At 44.7% G+C, this 24,402-nt stretch overlaps 1 protein-coding gene across 1 annotated transcript in view; it reads right to left on the bottom strand.

Moving 5' to 3' along the window:
- Positions 1-24,402, bottom strand: part of LOC126095088 (loricrin-like) — a 177,701-nt gene that overhangs the window by 7,441 nt on the left and 145,858 nt on the right. Inside the window, exon 3 of the mRNA XM_049909779.1 lies at positions 22,441-24,066. Within this exon, the coding sequence (XP_049765736.1) occupies positions 22,441-24,066 (1,626 nt within the window). The remainder of the gene's footprint in view (positions 1-22,440; positions 24,067-24,402) is intronic.

The raw sequence follows: 24,402 nt of genomic DNA, 5'->3' as shown, positions 1-24,402 counted from the left end.
GCAAATAGAAACCGGATGCTGACCTAGGTTTCGGAGCGGATAACCACGCCTTCTTCGGAACACACTAAAACTACAAACTGCCTAAAGAGGTATGGTCCAACATTAATACAGAACGCCCAAAAGGGCAAAAGACTCGCATAAAATGTAAAATAAGCGGTGCTGTAAGGTGTCAGGCAAATCCAACACCTTCCATGAAAACCCTGACATGATAAGCAAATCCAGTAGTATGTCACATAGCTCCGAATAAATCGTGACATTAAATTAACGAAAGTAATACGAGTAACGAGTGAGCAAATGGAATACCACAGACTAACACAAGAATGCCTAAATGCATGTCGTACCTTCCCACCGTGAGACAGACGCATTTCCGAGGGGAGAAACGAGAACAGAAGCCGAGAGCAGAACCGTGTTAAGCTGGAAGGCCCTACGATAAGGGAAGGACACCGACGTCGCTAGCTAACCGCTACTACTACACGACCCGCAAGTTTTAGGATGAGACTTTTTCGCGTCTCTGTTACGTTAGGACCACCCCCCAGCCCATGTTAAAAGCTAGAGCCCTCCAGAAGAACAGTATAGATCTTACGATAACACAAGAGGGGCTACACAACCCGCAAGTTTTAGCGTGAGACTTTTTCGCTTCTCTGTTACGTTGCGAACTTTAAAAACATTGCCCCACCACGAAAAGTATAACGTTTCTCATTGGATAGACAGAATTTTTGTAGGCGGAGCTTAAGGTTAACATTGAGACCGTGATTGGTCAGATGAAAACACAGCCAGATAGTTTTTTTTAAACCAACTTCGGTAAATTGTAGTAAGGAGAAGTTAGGAGAGAGTTGCTTCCGAGACGGCGAGGTGAGCAGAGCTGTGCTGTCCGCCGCCCCCTGACGAACACCGACAAGGTAATGAACACACGCGATGCCGCATAACAGCGCATAAAGCTTCACTCAGAACTGCAGAAGACTCATCTGTTACACCCCCTTCTTGCGTAATACTAGTGTCGATCGTCAATTAAAGCTCATGGTATTCACATTTGCTACGTAAGTTAAAATCTGAAATGCGATGATTTTTCTGTTATATAATTATTGAGAAGCCACATCAGCCACTGTAATTTACGACAAGTTAGATAAGTAATTAAAGATAATTGAGGGTCACTGTAGACCATTTTGATAGTTTTCTCTCTTGTGAAACTTAATTTAAACCTAGATTATAGATGTGATATGGCATAGGTCATCCTTCGATCCATTGTAGAACTTGGAAATCCATTCAGGGAATATTCGTTCACATTTTTGTTAAATGCAGTTGGTTTTTACCATCCTGTATTAAAACATTTCCTTTTATCAATAGTGCAATTTATAAATGATGTTTTATGAGTAGAATAAAATTTCCAATGGTAAACTTAACTGCTTTTTCGACGTTATTTTACCAGTTAACTAAAAATAGGAAATCTTTGAACCTCTTCCACTAAATTTAGTTAGTATTAAGATTCCTTTACAGGGAGTGCAGTGGAGCTGACGCTGAAACCATTAAGTATTTGGCTATATCATCGCTAGTCTCACTGAACTCTTCTGAATTCTACATGTCATGTGTGGTCTGACGTCTGCTTACCAGCAACAGGTCCGAGGTTCAAACTAGTCAATTCCCTAAAAAACACGCTCAGAGCGTCGTTGCGCGAAAGTGGTAGGGAGACACGACTTAGAACAGACAGACACCACGCAGAATGTTCAGAGTATGTGTGTACCGTGTCAGTAGCTGTACTCAGCTCAAACGTCAGAAGTGAGCTCCCCCACTCACCCCAGGCAACGTTCGGTGGGCCGCGGGCTCTCAGGTAAACTGAGGTGGCGCCGGCAGCTATGCTGTGAGAATGTCAGAAAGCAACGCGCATGCGCAAATTGAGAAATCGTCTTCTTCCATGTGATTGGCATAAAATGTGTTATGAAAGTGATCCGATGACCGGGTCAAAGGCGCAGGACGCTAATGCGTGTGTATGTATAATGTCCTAGCTAGAGGACGATTTTATGGAACTATAGAATGTGGATAGGCTGAAACTATATATATGAGTTATCCAATTCCACGGATGGTCAAAACGCATGCACGGAGGACAGACAAAATACCATCAGCCAGAAGCAGGCTAAAAATATGGGGGATGAATAACCCATTTTTCAATTACTTGGGGTCGGTGATAGTATTTGATGACTACGCTTCGATAAGCGTGTAAAGTTTCTATATTAAATTCTAAGCGCTGTTGACCAGGAAAGGGTCAAATTAGAATGACAGGCTTAATGTAATTGCGTGAAAGGACGTACAACGGCGCCTTCATCGCCCTTAATATCTGATGAACGACAGAGGTCATTTTGAATAGTGGTATCGGGTATGTACCAAAATAGTGCAAAAAGAACCAAAAGCTAACCTAGTTTCTTAAAATCAGGCACTTGAGCTACTGAACCATGAAGCTCAATCAAGTGAGGTCTGTGAACGTATATAGCGTGGAACAGACAAACTACCTTTATGTTCTAATAGCTATTGACGTGAAAGATTTCTATTTGCAATCGAGGCGGATTCTTTATAATCATTAAGTAGTAGTGTTATTTATAATTTTGCTTTTCACAAATATTTGTTTCCGTTTTTTCCGAATGTAACGTTTTTGAGACACCGTTTATATGAAACCGATTGTTCTTTCACAGATCGTTTTGTTGCTATGTTTCTGTGATTTGGTTCGTAGCAATGATTTACTTTAATGGAATGGAATCTTTGGTATTAGAGGTTGTTTGTTTGTGTTAAGCTTTTGACCTGTTAATTTTAGTTGGTAGTGTGATTCCAATTTTTTAAATGTATATTCTTTGGTTTTTCCTGGAGAAATCGGTGTGTATTGTTTTTCGATTATGTCGTTGCTTTGGGTAAGTGTTTGGGGGTGCGGAAGGGGGGAGGGGTCTGCTTTTCCCTGGCTTCGTTTGAAGTATATAGGTCAAGCGAAATATCCGATTTTTTTCAGTTTATTTTAAAGGAATTATTGTGCACCACTTCTCTATTATGAGGTTTGTTTTTACAGGGTGTGTGGTATCGTTGTCTTCGGTCGAGCTGTATAGTCCAGCGTAAGCTGCGATTCTATTCGTGTGCTTTTTTTCTGTAGTTTATTCCGGAATACTTTGTGTGTGTTATTGTCTCATTATTTCTTTGCTTTGCAAGTGCGTGTGTGGCGTCGGCGTCTTCGTTTGAGCTTGTAAGCCCAGCGTACGCTGTGATTCCATGTCATGTTTTTTCTTCCCCTTGAATTCTTTGGTAGTTTATGTTAGAGGAATTCGCGTGTGCCATTTCTCGATTATGTGTCGTTTTTTGGATGGTGTCTTGTATGTCAGTCTTCGTTTGAACTATATAGGTCCAATGTATGCTGCGATTCCACTTGTATGGTTTTTTTATTTTCTTTTGGTTTATTCTAGAGGAATTTTTGTGTGTTATTTTTCGATTAATTTTTTTGTGTACGCGGGTCCGATATAGCTGTCTTGGTTTGAGCTATATAGTTCCAGCGTTCCCTGCAGTCAGTTCCACATTTTTTAAAATCTTTTTTAAGTTCATTATGGAGGAATCCCCGTGTGTTATTTTTCGATTATGTGTTTGTTTTGTTTGGGTGTGTCTGATTCGGTTTATTCTAGAGAAATTCGTCTGTGTCTTTTTTTAGTTATCTTGTTATTTTGTGTGTGTGTGTGTGTGTGTGTGTGTGTGTGTGTGTGTGTGTGTGTGTGTATGTGTGTGTATGTGTGTGTTTGTGTGTGATTGTGTGTGTGTGTGTGTGTGTGTGTGTGTATGGAGGGAGGGGGACTGGTATAACTGTTTTCGTTCTGTTTATTCTAGAGGAATTGGTGAGCGTTATTTTTCGATTTTTTGTTGCTTTGGAGGCATCTTAACTTTATTAACATTTTTTTAATTTGTCCCCGCAAATAAAACCTTCATTCCCGCGGTTGTCCCGTTAATTTCAATTTATTTGCCGATTCCAGTACCTTGCGTGTTTTTTATTCTTGTTTTCGGTCCTAAAGCTCTATCTTGAACAATTTAATCATCTTGTTATTAAATGTTGTCTGTGTTTGTCTTAGTAACTCGTGTAAACTACCCTCTTTACTCGAAGTATGACGTCGGTTGTCAAAGCAGCCGGATGGAATCACACCTTGCTGTATTGCCATTCTTCTCCTTTGTCGCTGCCAGTGTATGGAGGTCCATCTCAACCAGTTTTTGAGCGAAGTCTTAACGGAACGGCATGCAGAGGACATTTCTAATCGGGTAATGCACAAGAGGCTATTGCTCACAACACCACCTAATGGGCCAAACAACACAGAACCTGGACACAACCCAATTGGAAGTGTGTAGTGTGGTAAGACGAGTAACGATTAGGCTTCTTTTTTTCTAATCATGCATGGTGTCGGCTGCACCAATGATCCAATGAGGAGCATAACCCACATTTTGTGGAGAATGTCGTTTACGTCAGCGGTGACTGTATGAAGTTTTGGTGATGCTGTTTATACCACAACTAGGGTATATTAATTCGGGTTACCATGAACATGAACCATGGTGTTTGTTTCAAAATTATCGGTGTCCAAGTATCGCTTTTCCCCCTGTATCTTCGCGATCACTATGCTGAGGATTGTCTCTCTTCCAAAAGTACAACTTCAGTGTTCACAGAGATTTACGTATAGCACTGAGGTACCCCGTCCCGTTTGGATGGGTCCTCTAAATGGCCCTATCTCAATCCCACAGAAAATGTGTGTAACTACGCGGGTTGGAACTTAAATAGTGGCAACTATTTATTCGCAACCGATACAAATGAGTTACATGTTTGCACCTGTTACTGTCCTTCACACTAGTCACCAGCGTTGTATAGAACTCGTTGCCGGCAATGTGGAAGGCGTAGTATACCGTTAGCAGAGCCTGTTCTGTTGATGGTGCGAATGGAGCGGTCTGCTGGCTGTCGAGTCTCTAGAAACGTTGTGAAGCAAATGCCACGAAGCCAAAACTGAAACGCCAGTCCAACGAATGGCGTCATTATGGGTGGCCGCGAAAGTCGAAATTGCGTCAGAGCCCCAGCATGGTGAAAGTTATGGTGATTCTCGTGTACGACTGTGATGGTGTTATCCTAATGCATTACGTTCCTCCACGGCAGACCGTCAATGCACAGTATCACTGTTCGTTTTTGGAGCATCACCTGCGACTAGCTTTGCAAAAGACGCGGCGACACACACTGCGCAACCCACCCAGCATTTTGCACGACAATGCGCGGGCGCATACAGCGCAAGCTGTGGCTGCTCTGTTCGGTCGATGGGACTGGGAAGTACTGTACCATCCACCATACTCCGCGGACGTAAGTCCTTGTGACTTTGATTTGATTCCGAAGATGAAGGAACCACTTCGTGGCATTCGCTTCAGAACTGTTCCAGATATTCGGCAGGCAGTAGACCGCTCCACTCGCAACATCAACAGAAAAAAAAATGGCTCTGAGCACTATGGGACTTAACTTCTAAGGTCATCAGTCCCCTAGAACTTATAACTATTTAAACCTAACTAACCTAAGGACATCCCATACATCCATGCCCGAGACAGGATTCGAACCTGCGACCGTAGCGGTCGCGCGGTTCCAGACTGTAGCGCCTAGAACCGCTCGGCCACCACGGCCGGCAACATCAACAGAACAGGCTCTGCTAACGGTATACTACGCCTTCCACATAGCTGGCAACGGAGTCTACACAACGCTGGTGACTACTTTGAAGGACAGTAACAGGTGCAAACATGTAACTCTTTTGTATCGGTTGTGAATAAATAGTTCCCGCTATTTAAGTTCCAACCCACGTATTTGGAATAGCGGGTGAAACACACAGTATCTATTATGTGAATGCGATGTGTCTGTTCTTTCTGAAAAAGCAGACACCTCGCATTCATGTAATTCATTAGTCTCGATGGCTAACATACGTTCGAACTCCAGCGAGAATCTAAAATTAACGAGAATATTGGGACCTGTGGATAGGTGGCGCTAGGGGAAATATGAGTCGGCCGGGCAGCGTGCCGAGACAGTCAGCTTATTTGCGACAAATTCTGTGTGCAGCTGGCGCAGTGCTTAACGCAACCGCCTAGTAAGCAGGAGAAGAAGGGGAATAGAGCAAGGTCTTACTCCAACCGTCCGCTTTGACCCACGACGACAAGCCCCGCGCTGGCACGCATTTTCACTCTTCGGCGCCGATTTTGCACGAACTCCCGATGTAGCTGATATCATCAGTTCCTTTCTTTTCCTTTCTCCACCTTCCCTCTTAACTTTCCATAACGTACAATACCCGCGCTATTTGCCATTTGCACAGGATCTAATTTCCAATGAATGGCTTCAGATCGATGCGGCATACCTGAAGGGCGTTGTCGACTCTTTTCCTCGCCGAACTGAAGGCGCTGTTAGGCTGTATAACTGCCACGACCTCTGGGAGTGACAAATTATTTGTACGGTGTTCTTACCATATGCACCAAAAATACTTAACAAAATCACTTTGTGAAAGAATGTAAGAGGAAACGGAAAGCGGAGTAGGCAAGGGTCAATTGCTTTTTGGAGAAAGAGGAACACTCGAGAGGCAATGTTAGCACTGCAGCTGATAATGGATGGTAGATTTAGTAAAAAATTAAGGGAATATCCATTGATTTCAAAGATTTGCTAAATTCTATTGATAATTTAGAATGAAATAAAAAGATTATATTTCTTACGTTGTAATGTGCAAGTAAATGAAAAGGAAAATAAATTAATGGTTTTTGTAGCATGTTGGGTGGCTATATGTTAACACTTTGACTGCCGGCCACGTAAACCTTTGACGTTTCTTAGAAGGCCGATTTTTCAATATTTGTTAAGAAGGCTAACCAACAATGAAGAGCGACGGACCTGTCAATACGCATGATTCCATATTTAAAAGCTGGAGAAATCGTGCGCCATCAAATGATGGGATCTGCAGTGTACCTGAAATTTTAGCGTCACAGCAACTTCCGGGATTAACAGTCAAAATGTTAAACTTAGACAAGAGCCTGTTGAAGAGGTACACGTACTACACTGGCGAGGAAGTAGAATTGATACAGAAGGTAGATGCGAGATAAACATAGCAGCTAGTACTGCACCTAGCAAAATGTTTTCTGTAAAGGTAAAAGCTGCTAAAATTAAAAATTGCAAACTTTGAGACTAAAAATGCTGTATTTGGAGAATAGCTGTTAATGGCTGAGTGACGTGGTCAATGTTGAAGATGAAAATAAAATGATTACAATCAAAGAGAGTGTTACAGAAGGCTCTTGAATATTAAATGTATTGATCGGGTGAGGAATGAAGACGTCCTGAAACAAGCCAAAGGGGAAAAATGTAATGAAAGAGAGAAATGACTGGTGTCTGAAAATGGTCGATGAAGCGACGGTGCAAACAATTATCACTTAGGCAAACCTAGATAATGTTTACATGTAACGTAGGTCGTCGATGACTACAGATGCAGAATTTGTGCTGATGTAAAGAGTACGGCTGATAAGCATGTTATGGATCTCCAGCTGTTGCTTAGACATTCTGGTAACTGGTGCTTCAATTTTACTATGGGACTGTCGTTATACCACCCCTGTGCAAATCCCGTAGTCGAGACGATAATAAGTTTCTGTGCACCTCTTGATTTTGACGTCTCTACACCAGTTCAGGCTACTATCTGCACTTCTGCACACAGCATAAAAATCATTTGGTCTTGAGTAAGGTGGGAATCGCCTACATGTTGTTCACGTAGTATGCTACTCCCAAACGAGACGGTCCATTGTGCATGCTGGTCTTACTGTGAGACTACCATTAAACGTCTTAAACGGAATTCTATCGTCGCGGCAGTGGTAGGGATAACCACCCTTTTCCTCATATGGGTGAGAGTTTTAGTGTGAATTTCAACCTAGAATGCTGCTTCCAAAACGGACGCATTGTTGACGATATGGTCTCACAGGTTTTCTCTGTGTCCTGCCTGACAGTATTCCACTTTAAATTTCTACTTATGTGTCCATTTTTCTTTTAGCAGGTTGGTTCCATGCCCATGGGCCGTCTTAACATATGATTAAGTGGAAAAGGGTGCTTGTGTACCACTATCGTTTACGCTCTTTCCTGTTCCATTCGCGAATGGTGCATGGCAAGAACGTATGTCGGTAGACCTCCGTATGGGTTCAAATTTCTCATAAATCTTATATAGTGCTCATTCCGTGACACGTATGTAGGAGTAGTAATACGCTACCTGCATCTTTTTTCGAACATCTGCTCTTAGAGTTTCAACAGTATATCACTCCGTGATGCATTATGCCTCTTTTATAATGTATGGCGCTGGAGTTTGCTGGATATTTCCGTAATCAGAATGAGATTATCACTCTGCAGCGGAGTGTGCGCTGATATGAAACTCCCTGGCAGATTAAAACTGTGTGCCGGACCGAGACTCGAACTCGGGACCTTTGCCTTTCGCGGGCAAGTGCTCTACCATCTGAGCTACCCAAGCACGACTCACGCGCCGTCCTCACAGCTTTACTTCTGCCAGTACCTCGCCTCCTACCTTCTAAACTTTACAGAAGCTCTCCTGGGAACCTTGCAGAACTAGCACTCCTGAAAGAAAGGACACTACGGAAACATGGCTTAGCCACAGTCTGGGGGATGTTTCCAGAATGAGATTTTCACTCTGCATCGGAGTGTGCGCTGATATGAAACTTCCTGGCAGATTAAAACTGTGTGCCGGACCGAGACTAGAACTCGGGACCTTTGCCTTTCGCGGGCAAGTGCTCTACCATTATTTCCGTAATGCTGCCATGCATACTAAGCGAATCTGTGAAAAAATGTGCTGCTTTTCTTTGGATCATTTCTTGCTTGTCTATTAATACTCCGCGGTGAAATAATGAAGAATTGTTGTATTTTGTAAGACAAAATCCTTAGGATTGAGTCAATAAATCCCAGCCTGGCCTCTGTTTCTTCTACATCTTTACGTGGTTCTTCCATTTTAGATCGCTCCAGACAAATTCTCTTAAATATTTTACGTTTTTCATTTTTTTACTGGCTGCAGTATAAGTTGTATTCAAAAAGAAAAGAGCCGAAGTCTGTAAAATGAAAACCTCTGAAAGGATAGTAATGCCGCTGCCTACGGAAGAAGGTGTGGTCCCTGTCAGAACGCCAAGTTCCCAAACTCGCTGCTAGAGGGACTTGTGCGCACACCCATGTGACGTCAGAGTGAGCACGTGCTTGCGTCGATCGTGCGACCGCCCATTCCACTCGCTAGTGGTAGAAACAAAAATGGAGGCTTCAAAAGGACAGCAAAGGGGTGTAGTGCTTTTCCTGACAGCAGAACAGAGCGGGGAATGGAAATTCATCGAAGAATGATATAACTGTAGGTAGAGCACAGTACGTCCGCCTCAAGGGTCAAGGCGTGGCACAAGCGATTCAGGAAAGGACGGAAAATTCCACATCGTATTACCGATACCATTGTCCAGCAGGTGGATGCCCGCATTACAGTACTCAAGACCGGAGTGTTACGGTGGCAGCCATTACCCTAGAGGTCGGATTGAGCGTCGGAATTGCAAACGACGTAAGATTCTCTCAGAACATTTCTGACATTTTTGGATGAATTTCCGTCCCTCGTACTTCGTATACTGTAAGGAAACGAACTGCACCCCTCTGCTCTTCTTTAAACAGCATTTCTCTGTTTTCAGCCCGACTGAGTGCAATGGACGCTCGCCACCTGCAGGAGCTCTCCCTGTCATCATGTGGGTATCCGCCCATACCCCTCCAACTGCGACTTTGAAGCCTGGGTGCTCTTTTAGGGACCACACCGTTCTTCTGTCGGCAATGACATTACGATCTCTTCAGCGGTTTTCATTTGACACACTCAGGTTTATTTCACGTCCAAATGGATGAATATTGGCTTCGGGCAAAGGGTGGAAGCATTTGTGAAACAGTCCAACGTGCAAGCTGTTTGCGTGCCGCCGTTGCTAAAGCATACAGTGCTCTGCGAAATGGTGCCATCGAAAATCAGCGGTGTGGGAACTGTGTGGCACCACAAGCCACAGACGACAAGAGTGAATGACGGCTGCGGAGATGCGTGCGGGCGAATATCATGTCGTTTTTGGAAACTCAGAATCTACTATGTAAGAATCAACATGGATTCCGGAAACAGCGATCGTGTGAGACCCAACTCGCTTTATTTGTTCATGAGACCCAGAAAATATTAGATACAGGCTCCCAGGTAGGTGCTATTTTTCTTGACTTCCGGAAGGCGTTCGATACAGTTCCGCACTGTCGCCTGATAAACAAAGTAAGAGCCTACGGAATATCAGACCAGCTGTGTGGCTGGATTGAAGAGTTTTTAGCAAACAGAACACAGCATGTTGTTATCAACGGAGAGACGTCTACAGACGTTGAAGTAACCTCTGGTGTGCCACAGGGGAGTGTTATGGGACCATTGCTTTTCACAATATATATAAATGACCAAGTAGATAGTGTCGGAAGTTCCATGCGGCTTTTCGCGGATGATGCTGTAGTATACAGAGAAGTTGCAGCATTAGAAAATTGTAGCGAAATGCAGGAAGATCTGCAGCGGATAGGCACTTGGTGCAGGGAGTGGCAACTGACCCTTAACATAGACAAATGTAATGTATTGCGAATACATAGAAAGAAGGATCCTTTATTGTATGATTATATGATAGCGGAACAAACACTGGTAGCAGTTACTTCTGTAAAATATCTGGGAGCATGCGTGCGGAACGATTTGAAGTGGAATGATCATATAAAATTAATTGTTGGTAAGGCGGGTACCAGGTTGAGATTCATTGGGAGAGTCCTTAGAAAATGTAGTCCATCAACAAAGGGGGTGGCTTACAAAACACTCGTTCGACCTATACTTGAGTATTGCTCATCAGTGTGGGATCCGTACCAGATCGGGTTGACGGAGGAGATAGAGAAGATTCAAAGAAGAGCGGCGCGTTTCGTCACAGGGTTATTTGGTAACCGTGATAGCGTTACGAAGATGTTTAACAAACTCAAGTGGCAGACTCTGCAAGAGAGGCGCTCTGCATCGCGGTGTAGCTTGCTCGCCAGGTTTCGAGAGGGTGCGTTTCTGGATGAGGTATCGAATATATTGCTTCCCCCTACTTATACCTCCCGAGGAGATCACGAATGTAAAATTAGAGAGATTAGAGCGCGCACAGAGGCCTTCAGACAGTCGTTCTTCCCGCGAACCATACGCGACTGGAACAGGAAAGGGAGGTAATGACAGTGGGACGTAAAGTGCCCTCAGCCAAACACCGTTGGGTGGCTTGCGGAGTATAAATGTAGATGTAGATGTAGATGTAGACGTGCAACTGTTGAGCAACTGTCCGCCCAGATGAACTAAGGGCTACTGGCAGTGTTCGTCAACGACCGTTCAGCCAACCTTGCTGCATATGCGCCTCCGCAGCAAACGCTGCCAAACGCAGCCGTTTGTGTAGTGGTGTTGACGGCAGCCTACGCATGGGGCTGACGCTAGTCTCCGACTTATGATGAGGGATAACACAGAACACTCCAGGATGACAGGTGAAGATGGGTAGGGATTACGACGTGCTTGGCATGTGGTCGACCTGAACCTTGACGAGAAGTATGTCTGCCCTCACATTTCCATGCAGTCCCCATAAATCTCGATATTGCGTAATTCGACCAGTTGGCCAAATGGAGACCCAGAACGACGTCCCTTCCAAACTCTGCCAGGTGATGATAATGCTGACTCACCCGAGTGCGGACCATCTCCGCTTGTATCAAAGTGTTCAGTCAACATCTGACGCTTTTCACACAACGTATATATCAAGCCAGACCTGGTAACAATACTAAACACCAACAACACCAGTGTACTCTGATGCCCATTATGTCACAGAGAATTGCAGCTCTAATCATTAAGATAGTCAAAAAGCAAAGCGGAATGAGGAACTAATGTAATACTAATCTGCGGTGAGCAACGTACACACACCTCCTGAAAATGAAACTTACAGCATTTTTCGGAATTACATCGCTAATTTATAGTTAACTTACTGACTATAAAGTTCAAGATGCTAATAACAATTACAGGTGCACAAAAATTTGTTTATGTGTTGTGGATGCCAACAAAATAACTCGATGAAAACTCTGTGAGAAATAAAGCAGTGCAATTGTACACTAAATGAATTCATATAGTTTTCCCACTATACCTGAAAACAGTTCTTTCCTGGATCCACAGCGTTCTTAAAAGAAAAATGGGCGATCATTAATCACAGATGTGTTGCAGAAAATGAGTATTTTTGAGGGTGTGAGTGGTATTTCCGAGAAAGTTTACGCCATGGAGTCATTACTCTTCATTTTACTACTCTTCATCACCTTCGTCTTTGCTTTCTTTATTCGTAAGTCGTACTCCGTTCATGGTATGCCATCTATCGCTTTCAGAAGATATTAGTGTATCTTACTTCCAGCCAGAAGGTTTATGTTGTCTGAGAACCTTAATTATGCTTCCTGTGTTATCACTCCAAGTCCGCCTTTGTGAATGTCGTAGAGTATTCGTCTGTCTCCGTGTTTTGTCACCAACCTTCCTGTAAACATTTCATTCCACTTTACACTGTCGAAGATTTTCGGTAGGTCCAAAAACGTTCCTCTACAGTCTCAGTTCTGATCGCAGGCGCAGTGCCATAACTGCTTAGCTGAAACCTTTCCATTCTTGTAACCAAACTGATCGTCCTTCCGTGCGTCATCTATGCTTTTCTACATTACTCTCGTCAGCAGGTTACAAGACTAATCGTCCGATAACTTCCACTTTTATCAGTATGTGCCTCGTTTAGTACTGCGATCATAGTGTTTTTCTGTAAGTCTAATGATAAGTTGAGCATTTATAGATTTTCTGAGACTAAATCAAACCCATATCCACATCCTATACCATTCAGAAATTATAGTGCCTCTGAAAGTACAGAATGACCTAACAGTTCGTTAAATGCACCACAAATTGGCTCACATGCCTGAAATGATATGGAATTGTATTAAAACCAAAAAACATTGCAAAAAACTGGCCAAAAGAGAGCGCTGGACAGCGGGGTGCTGCTTTTCAAACTGTCGGCTTGACGGGATATGTTACAGTATCGAAACATCCCTAGCCCGGCTGATAAATGTCTACATCTACATGGATACTCTGCAAAACACACGTAAGTGCGTTTCAAAGAGATTATCGAACGACCTTCACAATAATTCTCTATTATTACAATCTCGAACAGCGCGCTGAAGAAACGAACACATAAGTCTTTGTGTGCGAACTCTGATTTCCCTTATGTTATTATGATGATCGTTTCTCGCTGTGTAGGCCGGCGTCAGCTAACTATTTTCACATTCGAAGGAGAAAGTTGGTGATTGAAATTTCGTGAGAAGATTCCACCGGAACAAAAAACGCATTTGTTTAAATGACGTCCACCTCTAACCCTGCCTCGCCTCAGTGACGCTGTCTGCCCTATTTCGCGACAGTATAAACCTGCTGCTCTTCTGTCAACTCGGTGTACTCCGTTAGTGCTATCTGGTAAGGATTCCAAATCGCGCAGCAGTACTCCAGAAGAGGACGGACAAGCGTAGTGCCTCTTTAGTAGATCTGTTACATTATGTAAGTGTTCTGCCAAACGCATTCTTTGATTTGCCTACCCCACAATATTTTCTACGTATTCTTTCAAATTTAAGTTGTTCTTATTTGGAATTCCTAGGTATTTTGTTGAATTTACGGCCTTTAGATTTGACTGATTTATGGTGTACCCGAAGTTTAACGGATTCCTTTCAGCACTCATGTGGATCATCTCACATTTTCCATTGCCAAGCTTCGCACCATATAGATATCTTTTCTAAATCGTTTTGCAATCTGTTTTGATCTTCTGATGACTTTACTGGACGATAAACGACAGCATCATCTGCAATCAACTTAAGACAGCTGCTCAGATTGTCTCCTAAATCGTTAATACAGGTAAGGAACAGCAGAGGGCCTATAAGACTACCTTGGAGAACGCCAGAAATAACTTCTGTTTTACTCGATGACGTTCCGTCACTTACTACGAATTGTGACCTCTCTTACAGGAAATCACAGATCCAGTCACATAATTGAGATGATATTCCTTAAGTACGCAATTTCAGGTCACAGGTCGTTTGTGTATTACAGAGTCAAAAGCCTTCTGGAAATGTAGACAGACAGAACCAATTTGAATTCCCTTCTCAATAGCACTCAACACTTCGTGTGAGTAAAGAGGTAGTTGTGTTTCACAAGAACTATGTTTTCTAAACTCGTGTTGACTGTGTGTGTCAATAGACCGTTCTCTTCGAGGTATTTCATAATGTATACTTGAAAAAAGAGACAGCATTGGGCGTATATTTTTCTATTGCAAAATCGATTTTCTGTCACTGAGTGACCATCTTCAGTGCTATATTGTATAACAAATTGGGATGCACTGTTGTTACTAGGCTTACGGCAATCACATAGACTGACTATGTGATTGCCGTAAGCCTAGTAACAACAGCGCATCCCAATTTGTTATAGAATATAGCACTGAAGATGGTCACTCAGTGACAGAAAATCGATTTTGCAATAGAAAAATATACGACCAATGCTGTCTCTTTTTTCAAGTATACCTGTTACCTGGTCGTAGTGCACAAGACAACATGGAGTCGCCAATCAATATTTCATAATGTTCGTAGACAATAATGTTCCAGAATCCTGCTACATATTGACGTTAATGGTTTGGGCCAGTAATTTAGTGGATTACTCCTACTATGTTTCTTGAATATTGGTGTGACCTGTGCAGCTTCCCAACCTTTGGGTACGGATCCTTCGCCGAGTGAGCGGTTGTACATGATTGTTGAGTATGGGGCTATTGCATCAGCATACTCAGAACGGAAGCTAAGTGTTATTCAGTCTGGACTGGAGACCTGCTTTGTTACCTGCAGGAAGATACGCTTCTTATGCAGGATGGCACTCCACGCCATATTGCTACACGTGTGAAATATCACTTGCGCACATCGTTTGGTGAGGATCGCGTACTGAGCCTTCACTTCCATCATGCTTGGGCTCCGAGGTCCTCATTCTTCCATCCGTGTCATTCACAGCTGTGGAGTTACATGGAGTCGCAAAGCTACCCGATCGTCTGACCACATTACGGATGCTAAAAGACAACATTCGACGGCAATTCCTCGCCGTACCTACTGATATGATGGACACAGCTGTTCGCAGCATTGTCCCTCGACTACAGATATTGTTTATGAATGACGACCGACGTGTTAGCTATTTCTAAGAACATTTTATTTGCTAGAAATCAATTTTTATGCTAATTATTGCTTTTGTATCATATGAAGCGCCATCCGTTGGTCATTTTCGGGATTTTAATTCAGTGTACCCAATGTCATTTCAAGCAAGTATTCCAATTTTTAACTCTCTGCCTACATTATTCCATGAAGTATTGAATTTTCAAATGTTAATGGCTTTTTGTGACACCCTGTATATTACCCAGTCTACTGATTCATTTCAGCTCAGATCATTCAGGGCTCGGAAGAATTCTGACAGCATTACGGGGCAAGCGATTTCTTCTACATCAATTTCCTCCTCCTACCACACGATCGGACATTTTGTAAGAAAACACCTCTAATTTTACTTCACCGCAGTTACGTAGTGTCGATTTGTCAGTAATTATACCTTCCGCAAGTAGTTTCATGTTTCTTTCATCCGTTCTGATTCATCCTGCAAAATTCGTTCCTAAGCAACATGCGCTGTATATCCGTACCGCGTACGTAAGATTCTTTTACTTTCTTTTTTCATATACATGCTCTAGTATTTCTGATGTCTTCCAAGCCTTCTTCGCCTCTCATTTCGTTACACCGAGGGTGTGACTCCCAGCCTTAATAATTTTCTCCTTTCTCATGTTCCACTTATTCTTTTACTGTCATTATCTATGGTATACTTTCATCCGATTAAAATTGTAGTAATTCTTCAGTTATATCTGTGCAAAATATCAGTCTAGTGTAGCGACTGGCAACTACATCTTAATGCAGAGAAATTTTAATATGAAGACATCAATATGTGTACTTATTAAATGAAAATACATTGAAACCTCTTCTCCTTTCATGAGTCGCATCGGGACTTGTGCGCCAGACTGGAATCACGCCTTTCATGGACAAAACTCCTACCAACTGTGTTATCCCAAGAATTAGTCACAGTCCGCTCTCTCAGTTTCAGTTCTGTCAGTCTCCTACTTCCCAGACCCCACAGAACTTCACTGCGAGTGGAAGAATGATTTCTCAAATATCTGACAGGCTGTAGCTGCGCCATTTCTCTGGAATATCCTTTCTCGTGGGAATGCAGGAGAATTTATGTTAATTTTGGAAAGTAAGAAAGCCGTATTGCCCGCAGCGTATGACCCCGTCGCACATTTCATTTTGGACCTCTCAGACATTTTACGATGGGGAGAAGTTAACCTTATATGCTTTTCTCTCGTATCTGACTACTTTGGGAATGTTCCAGTCATCCGTTTATTCCTAATTTGGGCGTAATTGCAATCACGAGTGACACACATTTGAAGTTTCATCCACCACTAGTGCAACTGCCAAGTCCCATCAAGCTGTCGTGTTTATTAATCGGGTATCGGCCGGTTGTTCACGTCTTTCCTGCACGATATTCCAACTGCGTGACTGTGCAGTCCTCTTCAGGTGCTGCAGTATGAGACAGCACCTGAAGAACACTGCACAGTCACGCTATTGAAATGTCGTCCAGGAAAGACGCGAATAACCGGCCGATACCCGATTAATCAAGACGACAACGCCTCGCCGGGAAAGCCTGAAAAATCTCATCAAGTTGATGGAAAACAGTCGTGATGCATGTAAGGTCTCTAGCAGCTATTCAGTAATGGCTGTGTCGAGAGAACAGCAGTGTCGAGAGAACAGTCCAGTTGCTTGAATTAGTGTCTTAATCACTTAGGAACGCTTATCATCAAAATAACAATTACCTTGATGTAACTGTGCATTGTACCTGAAACGGATACTCGTTTAGGAGTACAGCCTAGGATGATTCGTTGATACAAGCAGGTAGGACAGCAGTGTAGACAGTTTTTTCAGATGAATTTTCAGACACGTGCTCCACAAACAGGCGTGCGTGGATGTTTGAGAAGGTTTATGACATCCACAGAGCTGCAGATTACCAGTGAATCCTAATTAACTCGCACTTCCTCGATGTAACTGGGACGAACTGAACCATGTGTTGATTTATATTTAAGAGCTATCAACACATATTTAGTTGTTAGCCCAGTGTTGTTCTAAGTAATGCGTAGAATTTGTTATTGGGTTAGAGGAATCCGTGATGAATTCATTAAGATTCCAGAAGTGTCGAGACACGCAACAGGCGGAAGAATTGGCTATGGTGTGGGCGGCGACTCTATATCAAACCTACGCAAGCCATCTGGCGATAAATGGCAGAGGGTACTTCTGGAACCACTGAGTCATCCCTGCTTCAGAATTCCTTTGGCGAGTGGCGCGTGGGAAGAATGATTATTCGTAAGCCTCTGTCTTATCTCTAAATTCTCAACTTCTCTCGTTCTGGTCGTTTAGCGAGACGTTGGTGGAAGAAAGTAATACGTTGTCCGACTCTTCCCGGAAAGTACTCCCTCGAAATTCCAATAGTAAGCAGCTCCGTGATGTACGACGCCTCTTTCGTAGCGTCTGCCGCTGCAGTTTGTTGACCGTCTCGCACCGACTAAACGATTCCGTGTCGAAACGCGGGGATCTTCTCTGTCTCTTCTATCAGTCCAAATAGGCAAGGGTCAAAGATTTATGACCGATATTAAAGAATCGGTCGAAAAAGCGCCAAGACAGCCACTTTTTAGTGGATGAATTAGTTTTCCTTAAGATTCTTCCTATGAATCTCAACGTCCCTTTTGTTTTTCCCACTATTTCTTTACGTCGTCATTCCTCTTCAGATCGCTCCGGATAGATACTCCTAGATATTTTACGGTAGATACCGTTTCCCGCAATTTGTCATAAATAGAGTAGCTTTTCCTATGTATGTGCAATATGTTACATTTACGCCGGCCGCAGTGGCCGTGCGGTTAAAGGCGCTGCAATCTGGAACCGCAAGACCGTTACGGTCGCAGGTTCGAATCCTGCCTCGGACGTGGATGTTTGTGATGTCCTTAGGTTAGTTAGGTTTAACTAGTTGTAAGTTCTAGGGGACTAATGACCTCAGCAGTTGAGTCCCATAGTGCTCAGAGCCATTTGAACCATTTTTGTTACATTTACGTGGTGACAATTATTGAAGTATATGAAATAAAAGCGCCATAACTTCTGAATGGTTTGCTTTAGGACGTTGAAACTGCACGGTTGGCGCGGGGCATGCTGGGAAGAAGTATGAGCAATGTTGTTTGGTCTAGCGATGAAGCCCACTTTCATGTGGATGGGTTCGTCAATGAGAAAAACTGGCGCGTTTGGGGGGATGAGAATCCGCATACTGCGATCGAGAAGTCTCTTCACCCTCACTTTGTGCTGTGCAACGTTCAGTCACGGAATAATCGGTGCGATATTTCTTGATGACATGAAGACTACCGATTGGTACGTGAAGGTTTTGGAAGATGATTTCGTCCCCATTATTGAAAGTGACCCTGATTTCGACAAGATGTGGTTCATGCAAGACGGAGCTCGACCCCATCGAAGCAGGAGAGTGTTTGGCGTCCTGGAGGAGCACATTGGGGACCGCATTCTGGCTCTGGGGTACCAGGAGGCCACTGGCATGGGCCTCGACTGGCCGCCATCTTCTCCGGGTCTGAACACACGCGACTCCTTTTTGTGGGGATATATTAAAGGCAAGCTGTAGAGCAATAACCACAAAACAATTGCTGAGCTGAAAACAAGCCATTCGGGATGTCATCGACATCATCGATGTTCCGACACTTCAGCGGGTCATGCAGAATTTCGCTATTCGTTTGCGTCACATCATCGCCAATGATGGCAGGCGTATAGACCATGTCATAACCTAAATCCGAATATCTGTAGTGACGATTACACGTTGAATAATGTGTGTTCACACCGTAGTTGTAACTAATAAACGTTTTTTCATGTTGTTGAATACTTGTCATCCTGTATTTATCTTCAGGGTCAACAGCCAGTCGCTGCACCATTCATCATTTCCTTCTGCAAATTGTTACTGTTTTGGCATTGCTAACTTCTTATACAAAACAGCATCATCTGTGAACAGTCTTAAATGGCTCTGAGCACTATGGGACTTAACATCTGTGGTCATCAGTCCCCTAGAACTTAGAACTACTTAAACCTAACTAACCTAAGGACATCACACACATCCATGCCCGAGGCAGGATTCGAACCTGCGACCGGAGCGGTCACGCGGTTCCAGACTGAAGCGCCTAGACCGCACGGCCACACCGGCCGGCAAACAGTCTTAAAGAGCTTCCGACGCATCTTTCTGCTAGGTCGTTTATACACATTGTAAACTGTAGCGGTCCTATCACATTTCCTTGGGGTACCCCGAAATTAGGCTTACATCCGTCGAATTTCTTCCGTTAACAGCGAGCTGATAAATACTACCTGCAAAAAAATCTTAAATCCAGTCGTAAATCTGGTCAGATATTAGATAAGCTCGTTTTTTTTCACTAATCGTCGGTGTGGGACAGGTTCAAATGCCTTCCTGAAGTCAAGATACTCAGCACTGATGTTTTCAGAGCAGTGTACCTCGTGGAGGAAAAGAGCGACCTGAAGGAGATCATCTTTACGCCAGTGACTGTTATAAGTTTTTATTACACTATTGCAATTTCGGCCCTAGACCATTATCAGGTGATATTATGGCCTTAAGCCAAGTCAACGTAAAGTAAGCTGACATGGCTTAAAGTCATAACATCACCTGATAATGCCCTAAGGCCTTCAAAAAATTATTTATGACTGTGAATCCCAGCTATTTAGAGCGACCTGAGTTTCGCAACATCGCTGTCTGCTGTATCCCTGCTGATTTGAGGGTATTTTCATTCGCCAAACAAGTCATAATTCTGGTTCAAATGGCTCTGAGCACTATGGGACTTAATATGTATGATCATCAGTCCCCTAGAACTTAGAACTACTTAAACCTAACTAACCTAAGGACATCACACAACACCCAGTCATCACGAGGCAGAGAAAATCCCTGACCCCCCCCCCAACCCCACCCCGGGAATCGAACCCGGGAACCTGGGCGTGGGAAGCGAGAACGCTGCCGCACGACCACGAGCTGCGGACACAGAATTCTTTTGAATGAAAAATGTTTCATAATTCTACAACAGATTGACGTCAACGGTGTAGGCCTACAAACTATGTGCACCTGTCCTACGACTCTTCTTGAAACCGGGAATGACCTGTGTTCTTTTTCCAGTCGCTAGGTACTCTTCGTTACTCCAGCTTTCTACAATAAACCGCTTCTAGAAGCGGAGCAAGTTCTTTCGCATAATCACTGTTGAATCTTGCAGGTATCTCGTCTGGTCCTAATGATTTTGCACTACTAAGCGACTGTAGCTGTCTTTCATTTCCGCTATCAACTATCTCAGTACCTGCCATTTCGAAGTTCGTACAAATCGTTGAAATGAGGAACCGTGTTTCGAAAGACCGTTTCGGTGCCATTGTGCTCCTTATGTGACGCTGGGTCTCTTGGCTGACACCCATTGCTTCACTGTTCTGTCTGTGCTCATAACACGTGCGTGAGAAAGCTCTGTCATAGTCTTGAGAGCCGACCAGCTAAAGGGTTATCACTCGGTAAATAATCTGTTCTCAATAGTTTTGAACGTACTGTCGAGAAATAATGTCAATGATTGTTATAAACTAATTTTGAACAACGTAAAACGCGGTTTATGTTATTCGATAACCGGCTTCCGTTATGAAACCACTTCAGAGCAATTTAAAGATACCGACTGGTCTCAAGATATTTGCACAGCCGAAATCTGTTGCCCAATTATATAACTAGCGATTCGGAGGGTTTTAAAATCATTTGTTCTGTTGAAGCGGTCATACTACACAGGGCCAAAACAGCCTAAAATTCTGGTAAACAAACGAGAGGCAATGTGTGTAGAACAAACTTTCCAGAATGTGACGAGTGTTATAGGATATTACTATACGTCAGCGATAGACTACAGTCGAACTTTTTAGCTTACGTCTGAACAAGAATCATCTCATCTGTGAATATGGCCCCAACACGATTCAATATTTGCGTAAAATTGGAAACTGCACTCAGAAATGTGTCAGTGTGGACTGGCTGCGACTACCGAGCAGGAGGTATTAGTTTTCCAATTATGGAAGACGTTGGTAGGGGGGGGGGGATGTTCCTTCTGAATTTTTGTATAAAATTCTAAGATTTGTTAATGTTCTAACATTCTTAGTTGACACAACTGGATACAGAGTTTCGAAAATGGAGACCCTTAACTTCCTCTTGCAGGTGTTACATATGAAATAAATAGTAAAGTGATCGTGCATACTACATGTGGGGAAATCACAACTGACAGGTCAACCCATAGACATGTGTCCCATGATGTGGATGTTGGGGGAGATCTCACATGAGCAGAACTACACTTTAGCAGTGACTGCTAGTTAACTAGCTTTGCCTCTTCATGAGTGGGAATAATTGAACTATTTTTTAATTTATATCTGAGTGCAGGCAGTACATAATTAATGTTAGTATAGTGTCGCTGTGAGTACTCTGGAGAATTTAGTAGTAGCATAGAGAAATCAGTTGTGAATTTATGAACGTTGGTGTAGTGAGCCGGAAGGTACTGAGTAGCCAGATAATTATAGTGGTGTCGAGAGCCCTGGAAAAAACACAAACGCCTGGAAATCCTCCGACCACATAAAAATGAAACTGAAGTACATAGACGGATTTTAGTTTCCATTCTGCAGTTGATGGTGAGTATTTATCAATTTCAGTTTATTTTACGTATAGACTATGCTGTGTCCAACACTTTCTTTTGCTATACAGTAGTTTAACGACTGCAATCGGCTGTGATATAGTGCCAATTCGTGATGTAAATATCCTACAGTAGAGATCAAGGTGTTGGATCTTGATGAAACAGAAATACAAAAATAAATATACTGCACACTCGTATAACGACAGCGTTGTTGGCTGTACTACCTGCCAGTATCACGGTTAGGTACAATCCCACGTAATCTCATGATGGTTAGTGATCTGTTCTAAACTGAACGTTGGTGACTATTAAACTAATTCAAGCAACTGGGTCCGTTTCCTCAGTATCAGTTGTGGATCCGCCTGTGTGTTACGTGACAGTCGTGGTCAAAACAGCAGGTGTTTCCAGCGCCCTCGTGTCCAGCAGCTGGCAGTGCTCAGCCCCTCCGCAAGCAGCGTGGACAAGCCGTGGCCGTGGAGTGCCGCGTGCGGAAAGCTCGTGTCGCCCGGACATGCGCAGACTCACCCACCGTATCCGCCGCCTCCGCTCGGTGGGGGCTGCGGCCCGAACCAGCCGCCTCCAGCTCCACCTGGCGCGCCGCCTCCGCCCCAAGGCCGTTGCGACCAGCCCCCGGGGCCACCGCTGGCCCAGCTTCCGCCTCCACTGCCGCCGGCCCAGCTTCCGCCTCCACCTCCGCCACTGTAGGCTGGCCTCTGGTCCCAGGATCCGCCGCCTCCGACAGCGCCTCCCCCAGATGGGCCGTACCGGTCCCAGCCCCCTCCGTAGCCGTGGCCGCGTTCCGCCTCCCAGCCGCCGCCGCCACTACCGCCGGCCCCAGCAGCGCCACCAGGCCTCAGGGTCACCCACCCGCCACCCCCACCACTTCCATAGCGGTCGTCTCTAGAGGGATCCAACCCGTGCGGTCCTCCGCCACCGGGAGCACCGCTCGCCCATCCCGCACCGCCTCCAGGTGCGCCACCTGCCCATCCGACTCCGCCTCCACTACCACCCCCACCTGTACCATACCGGTGCCCACCGTATGTGTACCACCTGTCTCCTGTTGCTCCAGAACCCCACCTGTCTGTGCCGGAAAGCCACCCAGGCCCACCTCCACCACCACCTCCACTGCCACCTCCGCTAGATCCCCATCTGTCACCATTCCATTTTTCCCCACCAGTTCCCCACCTGTTCCCACCGGCTCCTAACCATGCAAATGGCCCTCCACTCCCAGAAGAACCCCACTTATTTCCTCCTGAGGACCATCTATCTGTTCCACCGCCACTGCTCCCCCAAGAACCACCACTGCTGCTTGGTCCCCAAGACCCAGTACTGCCACCTCCCCAGGACCCACCACTGCCACTACCTCCTCCGCTTCCGCCACCCCAGTGACCTGCACTGCTACTCCAGTGCCCTCCCCCACTACCAGCTCCACCAGCAGGAGGCCAAGGTGGACTCCCACCGCCTCCAGCTGGCGGGTGCCCTACTGGTCCACCAGCAGGTCCATATCCATAGCCATTACCGCCTCCATAACCGTAGTAACCACCATACCTGTCAGCAGGCCACCGACCTCCACCAGCGTGTTTAGGTGGGTCCTTATCCCAGTGCCCATAACGGTGCTCCTCAGGTCTCCAGGCAGTACTGCCCCCTCCTCCACTTGGTCCCCAAGGCCTGTAAACCCCTCCACCCTGTCCTCCACCACCTACAGGTGGCCAAGGACCACCAGACCCTCCTGAAGACCACGAGCCACCCCCGCCTCCTGATGGTGGCCAAGGGCCACCACCAGGTCCACCAGTAGACGACCATGAACCACCGCCTCCTCCCCCTCCTCCTCCTCCTCCTCCTCCTCCAGGTGGCCATGGACCTCCTCCACCTCCAGATGACCACGGACCGCCTCCTCCTCCTCCTCCTGGTCCTCCAGAAGCCCAAGGACCACTGCCACCTCCTCCAGATGACCATGACCCACTGCCTCCTACTGCTCCTCCACCAGACGACCAACTGCCACCACCGCCTTCGTGGTGGTGTGGGTGGTGGTGGGGATCACCCTGCCACGGAACTCCTCCCGGTCCCAGGTTGTCGTAGCCATTCCCCCGGTAGCCGTGGGGTGACGATGCTGCCGCCACGTGATCCAGTGCGGCCGGATCTGTTCCCGATCTGTCAACAACAGATAGCGTTACAAGTAGAACCTGTGGGATGAGCAATACTTCTTCGTCCTTGCAATTTACGTGAGACAGTAGTGGGGTGCAAGGTCAAAAGTAGCAGTCCTCAAACATATCATTTCGAATTTGCCAGCAAGTGTCTTTCACAGAGTTTCGCAGAAATGGCTGTACGCTTAACAGAATAGACAGACGAAAATTTGTGAGTCATATGTCTGATACAGCGCAACTACTTTTCAGGATGTTTAAAAGAATGACTGATTGCCACATGAGGAAAAATATATTAGCTAATACATGAAAATATATATTAGGAATTATGGTTTTATTCTATGTA

The sequence above is a fragment of the Schistocerca cancellata genome, chromosome 1 (genome assembly GCF_023864275.1).
Source record: "Schistocerca cancellata isolate TAMUIC-IGC-003103 chromosome 1, iqSchCanc2.1, whole genome shotgun sequence".
Lineage (NCBI taxonomy): Eukaryota > Metazoa > Arthropoda > Insecta > Orthoptera > Acrididae > Schistocerca > Schistocerca cancellata.
Note: the sequence above shows the minus strand (reverse complement) of the source record. Positions and strands in the feature narration are given on the sequence as shown.